Consider the following 17,070-nt stretch of genomic DNA (forward strand, 5'->3'; position numbering starts at 1 on the left):
GCTTCCATATCCTCTTTGATTTTTTTTTCTTCAGTTACATTTCCGTCATCCTCTTTCTCCTTGGTTTTTCTGGGCATCTAGCACTACGCTCTTCTAATTCTCGTAATTCTATAGTGAGCTCATTCAACTCGTACGTCTTCTCCGCAATTAAGAAAATTAATTCAGCTTTCCTTGATTCCTATTTGACAAAAAAAGCTAGTATTAGTACGTATACTATAGTTGCAAACATAGATACTAACAAAAGGGACATAAAATAATGAACTATTAGAGCAACGATATGTACAAATACTATTGGCGATGCCGTATGAATAAGAGGAGTATTCTCTTGGCCATTATCCGTAACCAACTTCGGGACTCTATATAATTTGTTCATAGTAGTCCTCCTCCACTTTCCAGTACTCTTCACACAAAAGAGCGGCGGTAACCTTTCAATATCTGAAGTGTACTCTAATTCCCCTACTTTTTCATAAAAACAAACCTACAAAAAAGAAACTACACATTAGCATGTGCATAAACAATAATCATTATCAAAATGAAAAGATATACAAAATAATGTTCATGTAACTCACCAGTAAAACGGAGGAAAAACCACCCATGTACCCGGCATTTGAGCGCTGACCTAATTCCCGCATACCATGTACCCGGCATTTGAGCGCTGACCTAATTCCCGCATACTAAGAGACTTCTTTGATTTACTCATCTCCTTGCAAAGAAAAGTGAACACCGCATGCCACCAATTATATTTATGCAAAGTTGATAACTGCTCCACATATCTAAACGCCCACAAGGGACATGTCTTACATGTCCGCGGGCATAATATGAAGCCGATAATGAAAGCCACAATAAGTTTCACACATATTATAGGGTCTTCATTAATCATATCTACAATCATCTCGGCCATTCTATCACGCTTCCCCGAAATCACCGCCTTCTTTTCCTCATCGGCTTTCTTCTTGCCTTTAGAACTACTACTCTTCTTCTCCTTGAGTGTCTTATAATTATTTACAAAATAGGTGTAGATTGTATTAGCCGCTGCCCCACTCATTTTTATCGGAATTCCCTCCTTTGGCAATCCGGTAATTCGGTGAATATAATCTATACCGAACACATAATTTTTATTCCCAATCATGAATGAGCATTTATCGGGATTAAAATTTTGAATCAAGCAATCAATTGCTATTTGCTCATTGCTCAAGGATGTGGGTATATTGAGAAAGCTGTGAAAAGGTGTCGTCTGTAGGGCTTTTATGTGTCTTTCATCTAATTTTATTCGCTTATCAATTAAATCTCGAAAATAACACAAATTGGCCGGAATTCTCAAGTGTGTTATCTTAGCCCTACAAGAAAATTATAATTCAGAAAGAGTTAAAAATTAAATATATTTAGGCAAATTAAGACGCATATTAATAAGTTTATTAACACAAACATTATACATCATGGCTTACAACAAAATTATAATTCAGAAAGAGTTAAAAATTAAATATATTTGGGCAAATTAAGACGCATATTAACAAGTTTATTAACACAAACATTATACATCATGGCTTACAACACCGCCGCATATGACAGGGGCACTCTGATAAAATATCATAATTTCATCATTGGACTGACAGACAAAGTTTCATACGAGGTTTCTATATCTAACCAAACAACTATATAATGCATAACAAATTTGGGGAAGGGGAGAAACACATGCAAGGGGATATATCTCATCAAGCAATGACTTGTTGACACAGACATCAGTAGGCGTCGACAGCAATTTCAACTTTCGACGCATATTAACACAAACATTTGAACTTCTTCAAAAAAATTACTTACGAAGTTGGAGGATTATTGCATTTAGAAGAGGAAGGCTTTGATTTTGAAGAATTCGAAGACGTCGACGCTTTCAATTTGTTCGAAGCCATGAGGGCTGACGTCGAGGGCTTGGTCGAGCCTGAGGGCTGAGCTCGAATGCCGTCGGAGGCGTGGCTAATGACGAAGGCTGAGCTCGATGGTGAGGAGGAGTAGACGACGATGACCCGGCGGCGACGCTCAGCGGCGGCGATCTCGGGCACTGGAGAGGAGGAGGGGAGGTGATGGCTAGGGCAAGGGGATGGCGGCGACGCTGAACGGGGACGTCGAGGGCTTGGCCGAGCTTGGGCGGCGGCGCTTTTGGGCGGTGGTGAGGAGGAGAGGGTCAGTGATGGCGACCGAATGCACGATCTTGAGCCGGCGGCGATGCTGATCGGGGGCGGCGAGCTCCGGCGGCGATTTCGGGCGCTGGAGAGGAGGAGGCGGGAGGTGATCTGAGCGGGAGAGATGAGAGAAGGGTAGGGATTTTGGGGGGACATTCATAACACCGATAGCCTAAGCAATTTTGTTCATATCCTAGGAAAACACAAGGAACTGTGTGATATGCAAACTTATGGCGATTGTATGGGTGAGTGAGTGGGTAAGAGACACAACCAATGACACAGAGGAAGTCTTAGTTTGGAGTTTGTTTGGACAAAGTTTTAAAAGGAGATTCACCTTGAAGAATAGTTGTTGGCTTAAGGTTAATATGATATACAACAGTTTCAAATGCAAAATTTCAAAAGTGAAAGGGAACAGAGGAATGAGCAAGAAGCGTGAGCCCCGTGTCCACAATATGTCGAATTTTTCTCTCAATGGTGCTATGTTTTTCATGTGTGTGGACATGTAATGCGATGTGTGATATCTTGAGCTAAAAATTGAGAACTAAGAGATCGATATTCTCCACCCTAATCAGATTGAAAAGACTTTATTTTGCATTGAAGAAAAATAGAGCTACATCAGATTTATGGCCAAGAGAATACAACCAAGTAAATTTTGAAAAGTCATTGACAAACAAAACAAAATAACGATGGCCGTTGAAGCTAAGGATTGGGGAAGGTCCCCAAACATCAGAAAAGATGAGATCAAGAGGAGCTGAGTTAGGGCCCGTTTGGTTGGGCAATTTTAAGATGGAAAGCCACTGTAGATCTGCCAAAAGTGTCTCAAAAGCTGACACTTTTGGCAGCTTTACAGCAAAATCGCCTCTTTAAGAGGCGATTTTGCTGTAAAGCTGCCAAAAGTGTCAGCTTTTAGGACACTTTTGGCAGATCTACAGTGGCTTTTCATGTTAAAATTGCCCAACCAAACGAGCCCTTAAAGAAAATAGGGGAAAGTAAAAAAGTGAAGAAAAGTGAGTTTTAGATTCTTGGGGAAACGAAACAAACATGCCCTTGCAGAGCCAGCGTTTCCCTGCGCGGATCCGAAAAAAGATCAGTTCAAGTTGAAGTCGAAGCAAGGCTCGGTGAAAAGACATTAAGGGCCTGTTTGTTTCGGCCAAAAAATGCAGAAAATGAAGGAAAATGGCCTTTAGGAAAACTGACACAGGGTGAATTTGTTACTTTCCCTCACAATCGGATGTTTGCTTCGTTAAAAAGAAAAAAAAAGTGAAGAAAAGAGACGGCAAACTGACAGCTTTTTCGCCTTTCCATTTTCCGCTCAAAAACCCCTGATTACAGCGGAAAACTCCTCTTTTCTCTCTCCCGTACAAAAATCGCCGATTGCTCTTCCCCTTCCATTCTCGTTCTGGTTACCCCTCTCTCCTGCTCCCGCCCCTCTCTCCCGCTCCCGCCCTTCTCTCCCTCCCGCCCGAATCAACCAAGAATTTCCTCCTCCTCCTTCCCTCCCGCCTTCCAATCTAGGGCTCAGCCTATTCTCCCGCTGCGGCCTCCCGTCCACCCACTCCCTCTTCGGCGTCGACATCGCTGTCCTCGCCGACGACGCCCTGCTCCCCCTTGCCCTCCACCACCACACCTCCTACCCCTGAGTACAGGGCCGGTTCTGAGATTTTAGGGGCCTTATGCGAAAAGTAAACACATGGTCATTCTCTATATACAAAATATTAATAAATTTCTTCATATACTTTATATTGCTCAAACATTTTCTTTAGTGAACCAATGACTTGATCTACAATATACAAAAATAATTGATTCTAAAAGATTCTTCAGCTGATTGTGTTGTCTCCCCATTAACATTCTCATCAAATTGTCTTTTTCTATGGATTTGACGTTTTAATTGAAATACAGAATCAATTTCTATTTCAGTATCAATTTCTTTAGCAATTGTCATAGCTTGTGTGAGCCCAACCTCTCTATAATCCTCAAAAAACCTAATGAAGTAGAGAGAACTTGAAGAACTCACCTTGAAATGATCTTTCACCCATGTCAGCCATTTTCGCTTTATCAAATTCACTAAAAAAAACAAAGAAAAAAATGATGCCCATGTCAGGTTCTACATTAGAAGATTACAAAGATGGGATATCACATCAAATCTTTCTGAAATGTTTTTGTGAAAACTCAGCAAAATGCTCAATTTTACATGTACTTATAATTTATAAATGTGGCAGCATCAAGAAATTCTGCTGGAACCAGGGACAAAGTTCTGTCATTTCTTTGTAAACAGTGAACTTCCGTGATGCAAATGAATTCATTTGTTCCTGGTTTGTTCTTCTTGACGACCTTCCTCTCTATGATTCCTGCTTTCATCTAATCCTCATTAAGCTATGTATGACAACTATAGAACTATTGCAATAAATGTTTTTGTTTTGATTAAGCAAGCTTATTTTGGTCATGTGTCGTCTGCTCTCAATTTTTTGTAGAGCTTGCCATCATTGAACCCTCTATATTTATTTATAAGAATAAGATGAAAAGTATTTGTTTCTACTGCTACTTATGGAAACAACAATCTATTAATGAAAAAATTCCCACATTTTCCTTTTGAAGTTAACCCACAAAAAGCTTCAAAAGAGGCCCAAATTGGATTCTATTGAAAATTATTCCCAAATTCCTCGAGCAAATTAAGCATTAAGTGAAACTCTACAAGAATCGCAATGGAAACAACAATCTATTAATGAAAACTAAGAAAAAGATTACCTTGGATCGGATCAAGATTCAAGATCTTGAGAGGAGGGGGAAATGTGATTTTTATTTCTCGCTTTGGAATTCTTTGGTCGGAGAATGACGAGGGCGGAGGGGCGGGTATAAATAGCGAACCGCCTGAGGCCCTGAGCTGAGGGGAGCTTGGCGGGGAATTGGTCGGAGCCTCGGAGGGCGGTGAGGTAGGGTTGTGACTTGTGCGGTGCGGGCTCGGGCGGAGGTCGAGACAGCGACTCGAGGCGGTGCGGTCGCGGGCGTTGAGCGGAGGAGGCTTGGGGCTGAGCAAGAGGGGACAGGGGAGTTGGGACTTTGGAGGAGTGTTGGGGAAGAGGAGGAGGGAGGGATCTGGGAATTGAAGGAGTCTAGGAGATGGGTTTTCTTTTGATGAGGATTGAGGAGCGGGATTTGAGGGAATCAATGGGGGAAGCACGAGAGAGTGATTCGCGGGATTTGAGGAGTGACGACTTAAAGCCGTCCTTGATTGTGAGGATCTAAGCCAGTGCCTATGGTCTTTGGATGCTTGTGGGCAAAGAGATCGAAGAAAGAGTTTGGATTAAATTTGCACGATTTATATGAGTAGGTCTTTGGCTTTTCAACTTTTCCTCTTTATTTTAAGTACCCATTTCCACGTTATGTTTCCCACCATATGCAGCGGGCATATATCGAAAGCTCCACGAACAGTTCATCAATCAAGATCATATTCTTAAGTTGTACTGATAATTAACTTCGGTAGAAATAACGAAGAAGTTTAAAGATTCGCCAACGGGCAGTTCTTGAAATTTAATTAAATGGAGCGCAAGAAGTTTCTAACACTACATATTTGATCATACTCGTGGATAATCTCTATTCCATTGTATGATTATGACAAAAAGAAAAATCAAAAGTAACAAATTAATGAATGGAGAGATCTTATCGGATGTTGCCCCACTTTTAGTTATCCTACTCTGTGAGTGGGAACGAATCACCTCTATTTTTATAATATCAAACTTCAAAGCATATTAGAGATCGTTAATAGTAAAAAATAGCATACGGAATATCACATTGACATCATTTCGTGTTCCCATTTAACGCAATACTTTCTTTTCACATCCATCTTTTAATAGCATCTTATTGTTGACGTATAACGATCTAAAAATCTGCTGCGGCTTCATTTTATGGGGAGTTATACCACAGAAATGTTGTAGGTTATATATGCGTTATTCTGCTAACACACCGCCTCATTCTTCTTGCGGTCACTTTTTCCCTCTCGAAAAATTCAATAGGTGACCTGTTTAGAATGTCAAACCACAAAAACTAAGATTAATAAAATAACAAGTCAGTTATCAATAAAACCTAGAACCATTAACAAGGCAAATGTGGATGCCTGTAACTTTAGACAGAAGAGTGCTCAGATGCAAATGTGAACGCCCGTAACTTTAGACAGAAGACTTAACACTCATGCGTCGGTGTACTAAAACTTCAAGGTTATGGATCAGAATTGAAAATACTTTCCTGTGTTCTAACAACACTAAAGCCATCAACGGAAGCTGATAACATAACCTGCTCAAATATTATGTACATCACCAACCATATCTATTACAACTTGAAGAGAGAAGGTCGATATTACAACAGAAAGGCTAGCCTTTTATACACCTTAGTTTACACATAATATATCAGGACGAGAGGATCTACAGAAATTTAGGACATGAAGAAGGAGCTGACAGAACAGATCCTATTCGCATAGTAACTAAAGGATCAGCTGCAAATTATAACCGAGCAGATTACTCCCTCAACAGGTGATGTAAAGATAGCATTTTCTCAGGTTTATCTTTGGATATCATCATTGCTGAAAGAAAACCATAATAATAGTTTCAGTGATTCATAAAAATGGAGGAGAGAGAGACTAAATAAATGCACAGAATTTGAATGAGAGCAATAGTGAAACTGATAGGAACCTGCTGGGTTACATGTGTCTTCTCTGTGATTGAAACAGCAGACCTTTACGTATGATTCGGCTTTGTTATCGTGCACCTTAGATTAAAGGACTGCAGGATTGACATCACAAACAGAAAAATTTATGAGCAAAGGATATTATCACTAAAGTAAAAATATAAAATTCTCAAGCTCCTGGTGAATTCCCGGATCATTAGCCTTCACTACTCAGCAATAACTAGTGGCATGTTGTTCTATCAAGTACGGACAGACTCGGCTCCAATGATATCAGTGTTTAATGGGGAGGGATCATTTTTCTTTGTACTAAAAGCACCCAATAGGTATTTATTTGATTAATTATAAAGAAGCCACTAATCTCAACACCAGTATAAGTTCTCAGAGGCCATTCCATCTTTTCCATTGGCATGCCTAAAGGATGTGGAAACTAACATATAACTATTAACATTGTGCAAATCTGACAGGACATAAAGCCAAATTAAAAGATAAAAGAGAAGAAAAATAAGTGTCTTTTTAAAATAAAGATCTGTACATGCCTTGCTTCTGATTTGCTGCAGAAGCTTTTTCCTTCCGTTTTGTTCCGCAAAATCATAATTGTGATTAAGTCCTCTAGCCCCATTCAGCATTTGTCGATTCTGCAGAAATATGTTATCGTGAGAAAGAAATGTCATCAGTATCCATTATGATCATTATAATAACTTCCACAAGACAATGACAATCAGAGATGAAAATAACTACCTCAGCACTGCATGATGAACTAGGTTCATCTTGTTCTTTCTGATCACAAATACGAAATCTTTGAGCTTGTGGGTCTAAATGACTCGTGGCTTTCATAAAAGCAGAATCCATACTTTCCACTGAATGATTGCTATCAGACTGTTTCGCCACTCTCCACTGTAACGGAGGAAGAGGAGGTGGTGGAGGCAGCTCACTTTGGGGATAAGCTGCAGAATCTATAAAATCTGTGGGCAGTGGCTCACATATTTGCTGCTGCCTTTTGTCATATATAACAGAATTGACAGAAAGAAGATCTCTAACGGAGTCAGATATTCCGCCATTCTCAACCTCTAAATGTTCCAATTCAGGGGCGGTGTTGTAACTAGCTGTTTGTTCAAATTTCGCAGAGCCGGAATTGGATGTGGTGGACGATGAAATTCTACATGAATTATCAGATACGCTATGCTTTTGACTTTCACTTATTTCATGCTCTCCCCAGAGCTCAGAGTTTGACTCAGAGTGAAGACTGGGAAGATCATCAGAGGAATAAACAGAAGATCTACAAAATGTGTCATCATCAGACTCAGAACAGCTATCTTGTACAGTAGTAAAGGATGCAGGAATCAAGTGAAATGAAGGACACACTAGATCTCTGATGCCTTCATGAAGATCACCACTGGCAAATTCCAGTTTTAATTTGGATGTTTCTAAACTATTCATAGGGTGAAATGAGAGATTCATGTGCTCGAGTGGCGGGGAAGACGATCCAAAAGTTGGTGAGCTTGATGGTACTGGCTCTTCAATAATTTCTTCTGTTTCTGGTTCACATAATGCACTGAGGACTGCTTTTTTTGGAAGTTCTTGGTGATCGTTTTGAAGTAAAATCTCCTGCAATTTTCTGAAATCATCATTCACCAACTGAGATGGTTTGGAGAGACCAGCATGTGCAAACAGGATCTTCCTCTGGAGATTGGTTGAAAGAAATTTATTCGCAAGGCCGGAAAAACTGGTTGAAATGCCTGTTGAATTTTTGTCAGAACCACTAGAATGTAAACCAGTACTATGAAATGTAGTCAAATCTGATCCAGGAGCAGCGACATCTGCTTCTTGACTTTCACCATCTGATTTCGCTCTTTCATTTTCAGAGGACGCTTTGCTTGTGCTCTCATTGCACACAGCTACTGCTTCTGAATTTCCATTGACGCTAAAATCTGGAGGTTTCGATGGTGCTAGTCCTAAAATTCCACCATTGGTCCAGATACTTACTGTAGGGAGGTCAGAAGTGTTAGAAGGATGATCTTGAGATTTTGTGATTTTGTCTGCATTTACATTATTGACTGGAACATCTTGTTCATTGGGCATGCTCGTCTCTAGAGAGAACTCACCTTCAAGTGGCTCTGAGATACTTATTCCTGGAACACAAGGGACATGGCTCTTGAAATAATCATTCCCAACAGAGGAGTTGGATGCAGGAGAAAAACAATTAGTATTTGTTGATTGAATATGATCAAAACCATCTGAAAGGACAAAGCCATTTGAAGAACTACAAGGTGCAATAGGAGCTTGGGCATCAAAGCAGTCTGCATTTGTGGCACTTGTCTCATTTAGCCTACAGCTGTTAGATTCCAATACTCCATTAGTAGAGTTGGAAGACTTCAATTCCGATTTGTTTTGGCACTCAGAAACTGCCTTGATCTCAGGTTCAACAACATCAATTGCATCCTTGAAGTTGTCTGTCACAGTACAGACATTATCGGGCAGGTTGCCATCAGGACACGAAACTGGTGTGTTGATGTCCATCCCAGGAGGGACTTCATCATATGATACTGGTGCATTTGCAAGTTCAAACACAATGTCTTCTTGTTTAACAGTTCCAAAATTAGCAGTTTCATGGACAATATTTGATGTTTCAACTATTTGCGGTGGAGAATCTAAACCTTGAACACTATCAACAAGTTCAGCGTCATATACATTGGCACCTGTGGGCTTCACTATTTCAGTCTTTTCATCCCATGTAACAGAAGATGTGCTGGGAGCACTTTGCTGTTGTGATGACTCGGGCTGTGAATCATCATCTACGATGTCTTGCTTTGGGTCATCTAAAACAGCAATACTCTGGTTGCTTTTCAAGGCAGGATCAGAAAATTCATCATAATCTTGTTCAGGAGGCATTTGTGAAACTTGTTCAACACTGTTTGCTCTGTTCTCTGAATCAAACTGTAAAGATTCCTTTCCCAACTCAGATTTTGATCTCGTATCAAAGAATGACACATTTTCACCAGAAAAACTCAGTTGGCCAGTGCCAGGAGAGGCAAACTGTGTGCTGGTAAAAAAATATTAATTTCATGAATCTTTCTTCAGTGAGAGCCAATTGGAGAAGAAAAGAAAATTTTCTATTGACTCCTTATAAAGACAAAGTGATACCTGTTACTGTCTAGGGATGCAAACATCGGATGTTGGATTCCTTCATTTCTCAGCCGTGATCCCCTTTTCTGGAAAAAGTAAATACATCATACATTCTCAGTTCTAGGAGTATTTTGATCCCAAAGGGAATCTCAATCACTAAACAAAAAAAGGCACACATGTAAATTGTTTGTTTTTACTTATGTGCAGACAGCAATGGTCAAACTAGAAATTTTGATTTATCGAGTGACATTACACTGGTAGTTAACAAAACAGTTTACGATCTAACGGTCAAAGTTGTATACTTGTATATCACAACAGCTTAATCTGTTTCACATGCACACATCAAGTTTTGACAATATATTATCTGCATGTAGGAAGAGTAATAATGTACCTGTCTCTGCAAGAAGAGGAAGGAAGGCTGGGGTTTTCACGATTCTGTTCCCAAGCTATAAGGTTAAGTTATTATGATCGAGTCTACAAGGATTGACTTTCAAAGTCCGGTGTTGGATAAGCTTTCATGACTCCTCTTATTCCTATTCCTTACAGTATGTGCCCAAAGTAGACAATTCTTTAGTGTGCATTATGTGTTCCGTAGGACATAACTGGTAACCACTGATTTTAACAAATTTGTGGCTCAAACCCAAATGATGAAATCTGATCACAAACGCCATATCCACGTTGGATAAATTCTTAATTGCTGCATGAAAACTTTTTTCCAGTTTCTTAAGAGATTTCGAATAACTGAGAACAAGGGCAGGCTTTGCTTAAGAAGTCACTGGTCAGGTCAATTCCGTGGCCACGAAAAAGAGTAATCACATAACCACTGTTATAAAGAGACAACTTCTTAAGCCTTTTCAAAATTATATTGTCTCCATAACATACTGAAACTAAGTATTCAACTAATATCAATCCATGTTCTCATATATGCAATACCTCAAAGATACTAACCTTCCTTTTCCTTTTAATTTTCTCAGCTTTCACCGGTTCCGAGGCTACCAATGCCCTCCTAAAATAGGATGGATCTGAATATCTCTTCAAACAAGCTCCAGCACCAGAACTATCAAATCTGGAAACAAAGAACAGTGTGCCTTTTCATATAAGCAAGTAACAACTACATGTAACTGAGTACATCAAAAACTCAAGTCTTACTTGTCAAGAAGGTATAAACGGGGAGGATCACAGCATTCTTCATAAAAGTCAATCATATATTGTGGCAAATCACAGCATAGAAGCTGATTTTGACCAGTTCGGACTTTAGCATGCCAATCAGAACCTGAAAGCAAAAGTTTCCTATTACAATGTACCGAAACAACAGGATTCCCAAAAAGATAAAAAATATATTTTTTCAAATTGCATCTACAAGTTGGTGCATCAGAAGATAGAATGATAGAAGAGGCTTCACCATCAGGAATTTAAAACATATTTTTCTACCTCCATTTGTTATGGCTCTCCAAACAAGCGATATTTTGATAGAGGCCCTCAATGTGGTCCGAAGGCCCGTGTGAGTAACACTACTAAGGTTGCTTTGTACAGAATGTAAACTTGAGCTTTTGAGTAAAGCCAAAAATGGTTATCTGACAGAAACAAGCATCTGCCAAGAAATTGATAAGGGGCAAACCTGCTATGTAGGCAAAGTGTATGTAGCTCCTTTGCCCTTGAATAGCCTTTTCAATTGGAGAGAGTGCCGACTCTATGCGTTGTATTCGAGTCTGCATTCTCTTCCCCCTTGCAGCTGTAGATGTCACTTGCTCATGCAGATCATGAAAAATATCTGCAGCAAACCTGTTGGTATAGCTAATTGACTCAGTAAAGGTATGAGAGACTACTTTTAGTACGAAAAAAATAAACATACAAATACACACAAAGAGAGGAAAGAATTAGCATTATATTCGTAAGGAGATATGAAGTTGAAAATTCAAGGAGGCATGCATCACAGGTAAAAATGTCACTGATTCTAGATACCCCAAATGCCACCGAAGCTAGATACTCAATCATGCATACACATACATAGATAGATACACAGGAGTATGATCTTGCACCCAACTGTCCGGAGCAACAAAATATTGTAAAAATTAGATTTCCTCGGTAACATTTCTTTATGTCCAACTATGGCAACCCATGAACATAGATATCTTATATCAAGTCAAAAATAAGCCTTTTTGCCAAGTTAGCCTTAAAAGGCAATAAGATAGCCAAAACCTGCATATACTATAACAGATGCATCATATCCTTTGGGATTGGTTTAGTCTACAATATCAGGCATACATTCATAACTAGATCATAATCAAATTGAGTAATAAATTTCATATCCCTTTCTCTTGACCTGTTTGCTATATATTACATGGATGAAACTTACCAAGAAGTCATGAATAACAAGAAGTACGACATATTACAAAAACACTGTACAAGTTCCGTTATGTAGTCACTTTATCCATATATTAGGTGAACAAGCCAATCCTTTTATCATAAAGGTTCAGGAAATTTTGAAGTTAAGGTCCTCTAGCACTCTTGCAATTTTCCTTAGCCTCAAAAACAAAAAAATTGATTACAAAATTTTTAATTTCGAGAAGTACTTTGCTCCCCTCTCCAACACTCCCCATGCACACACAACCCATGAAAGCGCCTCCTTTAAATTCCCATACAGAGAAGCCAGCATCTCTCTCAGAAAAGTTTTTTAAAAAATTTTTATGGGGTAAGTGTAAGTACCTTCACCCAACATGGTCTCTTATCTTAAGATGAAAACACAGGACAGGTTTGGATTCATGCATTCTATTCAGGAGAAATACAACAGATATAGCAAGCCATTCCAAATCAAGCAGACTTCTTTGCGTGTTCTGTTTAGTTTTGGAATAGATTGAGCTCAGCTTCAGCTTGGTCCTATCTGAACAATAAATGTTCTAGCTTGCCTTGAGATAATTGAAACCTTGAGGTTGAATTGATCTCAACTTGTTTATATTTGACAAGGGTCTACATTATTGCTATTTCTTGTTTTCTTTTGGATTGATTCTGCACATTTATGAAGATAAATAAGCTTAAAAACCATTTTGGTTCCTAAATCTTAGAATCGCATTAGCTATAAAGTCAATGTGGGACAACTCACTAGTCTCACACCTCTTTTACAATAACTCATAAATTCACCCAAACTTTGGACTATTTTCATATTTGACTCGCAATGAGACAAGTGTTTCAACAAACTGGACCTTTGCTTGTATCTGATAGAGTTTCTTGGCTTATATCTGGCTGAGTTCAAGAAATCTTTTTCATATCTCTGCAGCAACATGTGGGCCAGTTAGTCCTTTGTCTTCCTTTCAGCCAAGCCTAGCAGGACAAACAAATTCAGTCTTAAAGTTATATTTCACATGTGTCATGGCGGATCATTCCGTCTTTTTCTGTTGGAGATAAACCAGCTAAGACATTGCTCAAGAAATCAAAATTGAAGACCCTGCAAGCTATGTGTAAGAACTAGTTCTTAGGAATCCGCCTAAAATTCAATCTGCAAGATGTGCACTAACACAAATTAGCAAATAAGATTAAAATCCAATTTGACCCCAAAAAATAAGGGAAAAGAAAACCTCTAATGGAGTCTCAGGTCTACCTTATTTAACCATGTTTCCAACCACTGATTAACAGTGTTGGACTAATAGCACTAATATCATACCTTATTTTCATTCTAATAAAGCTCATTAAATCACCCTAAACAGGATACTTCCGTATTCATCTGTATATGAGGGACTTATTTCCGCAGTCCATTAAGCTTTGATTCCATATTTTTACTTAGCCATTTAAGCAAAAGGCCGAGCACTTATAATGGTTAGTTGTGTATGGCTTAAAGTCAGTCTAAATTGCACTTAAATGCCTTATAGTTTCACGAACCCTTCATTTAAGTCACCTCTATTTTAAAACGGAGCAAATAAATGCCCCATAGCATTTAAATGTTGCACATAAATGCCCTAAAGTTTCAAATGTTGTACTTTGGTGCCCTCTTGTTTACTTAATGTTACATGTTGTGATGTTGATGCCCTGTTGTTTACCCAATATTGCATATAAATACCATCTAAATAACCTCACTGTAATACCCTAAAGTTTCTAAAAGTTACACTTCAGTGTCCAATGTTCTAAAAGGAGGTCTAGGTAGACGCCTAGGAGGCCGCCTACGCCACCTAATTTTGGCCGGAGCGGCCAACCTAGGCGGCCGCTTAGGGCTAGGCGGCCCGCTTAAAACAAAAAAACTACTTTTTAAATCCCTTACCCGGCCCAAACCAGAACCCAAACCCATAACCCAAAGCTGAACCCATTACCCAAACCTAACCCTATTCTCTCTGTCTCTTTCTCCCACTGCATTGTAGATAACATCTTTTTTTCACTGTTCAATTTAGTAAATAGTTTATATTGTTTAATTTAGTTCAATTAATTAGTTTAATTTAGTTAATTAGTTAATCTTGTTCAATTTTATCCACTGTTTCTAATTTTAGTTAAATTTAGTTTAATATTGTTCAATTTTAGTTCAAATTTATTCACTGTTCAACTTCAATTTAATTAATTTTAGTTAACCTATGTAATTAATAATTGAGATTAAAAACTTTTTCAATTTTACATATACTCTTATAGAAGAGATGACTAAATAGTAAATAGATGTTAATACTTAATAGATCAAGTTATGTGATTTATTTGAATCCTTTGTTTATGTATTTATGCATGGTTGATTATGGATCTAAGCTTGTTAGTTACGTTTTTTTGCAGTTTTATATGAACTTAAATATTTTTGTGAATTGTTATTATTAAATAAATTTAAAAATAAGCAAACGCCTAGGCGCTAGGCCCCATCTCGAACACTTAATCCACCTAGCACCTTCTGTAACATTATTAGTACCCTGTGTTGCATGATGTTATTGGCTATATAGAACAACGAAAACAAAATCTGGGTTTTTCAAAACTTTGGGGTATTCATCTAGAACATTTAAATACTTTGGAGCATTTATTTACTCGGTTTTTAAATAGGGGTCACCTAAGTGCAATGTTGATGAAATTATAGGGCATTTAAGTGCAATTTAGCCTTTAAAGTTATTGTCAAATAAAGTTGAGCTGGTACAATGGAACAAACTAAAGATCCAACACTAGTCAGAAAACTAAAATTAACTAATAAAGGGAAATTAAGAATCAAAGGCTACAAACATCATATTACATCCAAAAAGAAAATCTGAACTGAGTGTGAAAGGGACCAAATTCGGAACAGAAATGTTCAATTTTGTGATTTTAACTGGCTTATAGTACAAAATGCTCTCTCCAAAAACTCAGTTACTTAGTCAAACATGAGCCAACATCAATTATACATCTTTTAATACTAATTTGCTATTTCCACCTTAAACTTACAAAATTGCCTAATTTCCCTGAATTTTCCACTAGAATTCCAATTTCCTGCTGCCTTTCAACTACATTGAACACATATAAAACCACAAACAACAAAATTAAACAGAAACAGACCGAACAACACAAAATTCAAAAAGCTAGGGCATCAAGAAACTCACTCAGCAAGATCGCCGAGCTGCCGCAAGATCCCGACGAGCCCAGCGACAGCGACTCCGTCGAGAATCGCCCTCGGATCCTCCTCCTTCGCCTCCGCCAGATAAAGCTCCGGATCTCCCAGCGCGTACTCGTTCCTCACTTCGAACCGAACCAGAGGCATTTTCGCTCACCGCGGAGAACCAGCACGGGGAAGAGTGAGTAGCAACGGAGAAGCGCTCTTCATGCAAGGGCGGTGACGGGACCGCGGCGAGAGAAAGAGACAGAAACGAGCAACGAATTGATGTTTGAAAAACCAAATCTTGTCCTCGAAAGCATCCCTGGATGTTGATGCTGGTGGTGATTTGAGCGGGTTGAAACTTTTGGGCTCCGTCTGCCCTTCGCAGTTTTGGAAATGACGTTTGGATCCAATCGTTTGCACATATATTCCCAAAATCTAACATATTTGCAAATTCATGGCACGAATCTAGATGTTTGCTAATTTACTTCAAATCTTCAACAGTGATTCTCTCATCCCTCAAATATCAAAATTAATGATATCCTCTTGAGTAAGTTAATTTATATTATTGCTCTATTAATTTTTTTGAGAAAATACTCTATAAATATATATATACAGAGAGAGGAGAGAGCTCCCACGTCTCATATTCTCTCTATGTGATTACAAAATAATTAATTTAAGGTTCAAATGCACTTAAATATCTTATTGTTTATCCAAAAAAGCACTTGTATACCCTACGTAACAAAATAGAGTAAATATATACTCTAAGTTATTTTAAAAAAGGCAAATATATACCTTAAGTTGTAAAAAAAGGTGCTTGTAACTCCTATTATTAATCAACCATGAGAATACTCTCTCACATGTTAGTCATATAATTATTTTAAATGACATCTACTCATACAGATTGTACTAATTATAACTTTACCTACACATTTCAACTATGAGAGTTACTTTTAAAGAAGCAAAATTTTGTCCTCTTGGCAAAATTTAACACGTAATGTTTAATAAATTCACATGGCGAACAACTGATGTTATATATGTGCTCCGCTTTGTAGCTTAGGTTATATAAGTACTTTTTGAAAGGAAAAAAAACAATAGGAATTTAAGTACAATTTAGCCTTAGTTTAAATAATATATTGGTGATTCTGAAATTTGAGAGGTAGAATTAACCTACACGGAATATTTGGGGTAAATCATGAAATATCTAGATCTTAGGGTTAAATTTGCAAAATGGTGGAGTTCGCGCGGTGTATAAAAAACTTGTATAATAAATAAAGGAGCAGGTGTTGTTGAGATTAGTTAGAGTGCATGCTTATTATTTGCCTAAAAATATGCTTATTATTTGCACCGAGCCCGCCCGTACTTACTTTCGGAGTTTAGTAGAATTGTTTAATACACAGATGCACCAAACCGCAACGGTGCTGCTTAAAACAATAATTTTGAGGTCCCCAATGAAAAGATTTGTCCCGTGATGTCATATTAGCAGCTCATACCAGCACTAATCATGAAAGGGATAACAAAATCATGTGCATGGCAGCAAAAGACATTGCAGCCAAAAACAAAGTTTTTACAAAT

At 38.3% G+C, this 17,070-nt stretch overlaps 1 protein-coding gene and 1 long non-coding RNA gene across 2 annotated transcripts; both read right to left on the reverse strand.

Annotated features, from left to right (window-relative positions):
* LOC109843831 lies at nucleotides 93–725 on the reverse strand. The gene is made up of 3 exons (XR_002247806.1): nucleotides 661–725; nucleotides 284–619; nucleotides 93–178 (listed from the first exon to the last, which is right to left on the reverse strand). It is a non-coding gene; the product is annotated as an uncharacterized LOC109843831 (long non-coding RNA).
* LOC109839876 (protein SCAR3-like) lies at nucleotides 6,442–15,898 on the reverse strand. Its single transcript, XM_020408325.1, has 9 exons — nucleotides 15,503–15,898; nucleotides 11,596–11,759; nucleotides 11,127–11,250; nucleotides 10,926–11,043; nucleotides 9,996–10,063; nucleotides 7,593–9,894; nucleotides 7,391–7,489; nucleotides 6,860–6,949; nucleotides 6,442–6,750 (listed from the first exon to the last, which is right to left on the reverse strand). Exons 1-8 carry the CDS (start codon nucleotides 15,658–15,660, stop codon nucleotides 6,905–6,907), a joined length of 3,078 nt encoding a protein of 1,025 aa, XP_020263914.1. The 5' UTR covers nucleotides 15,661–15,898; the 3' UTR covers nucleotides 6,442–6,750; nucleotides 6,860–6,904.

The sequence above is a fragment of the Asparagus officinalis genome, chromosome 5 (genome assembly GCF_001876935.1).
Source record: "Asparagus officinalis chromosome 5, Aspof.V1, whole genome shotgun sequence".
Classification (NCBI taxonomy): Eukaryota; Viridiplantae; Streptophyta; class Magnoliopsida; order Asparagales; family Asparagaceae; genus Asparagus; species Asparagus officinalis.

Bases quoted from the DNA above. Each gene is read 5' to 3' on its own strand.
- LOC109839876 (XM_020408325.1), bottom strand. From the start codon at position 15,660: ATGCCTCTGGTTCGGTTCGAAGTGAGGAACGAGTACGCGCTGGGAGAT. The intron at 11,251-11,595 runs GTTTGCCCCTTA...TTTTGCTTTCAG, and splicing joins ACACTTTGCCTACATAGCAG to GTTCTGATTGGCATGCTAAA. The intron at 6,950-7,390 runs GCATGTACAGAT...TCAATCCTGCAG, and splicing joins TGCAGCAAATCAGAAGCAAG to TCCTTTAATCTAAGGTGCAC.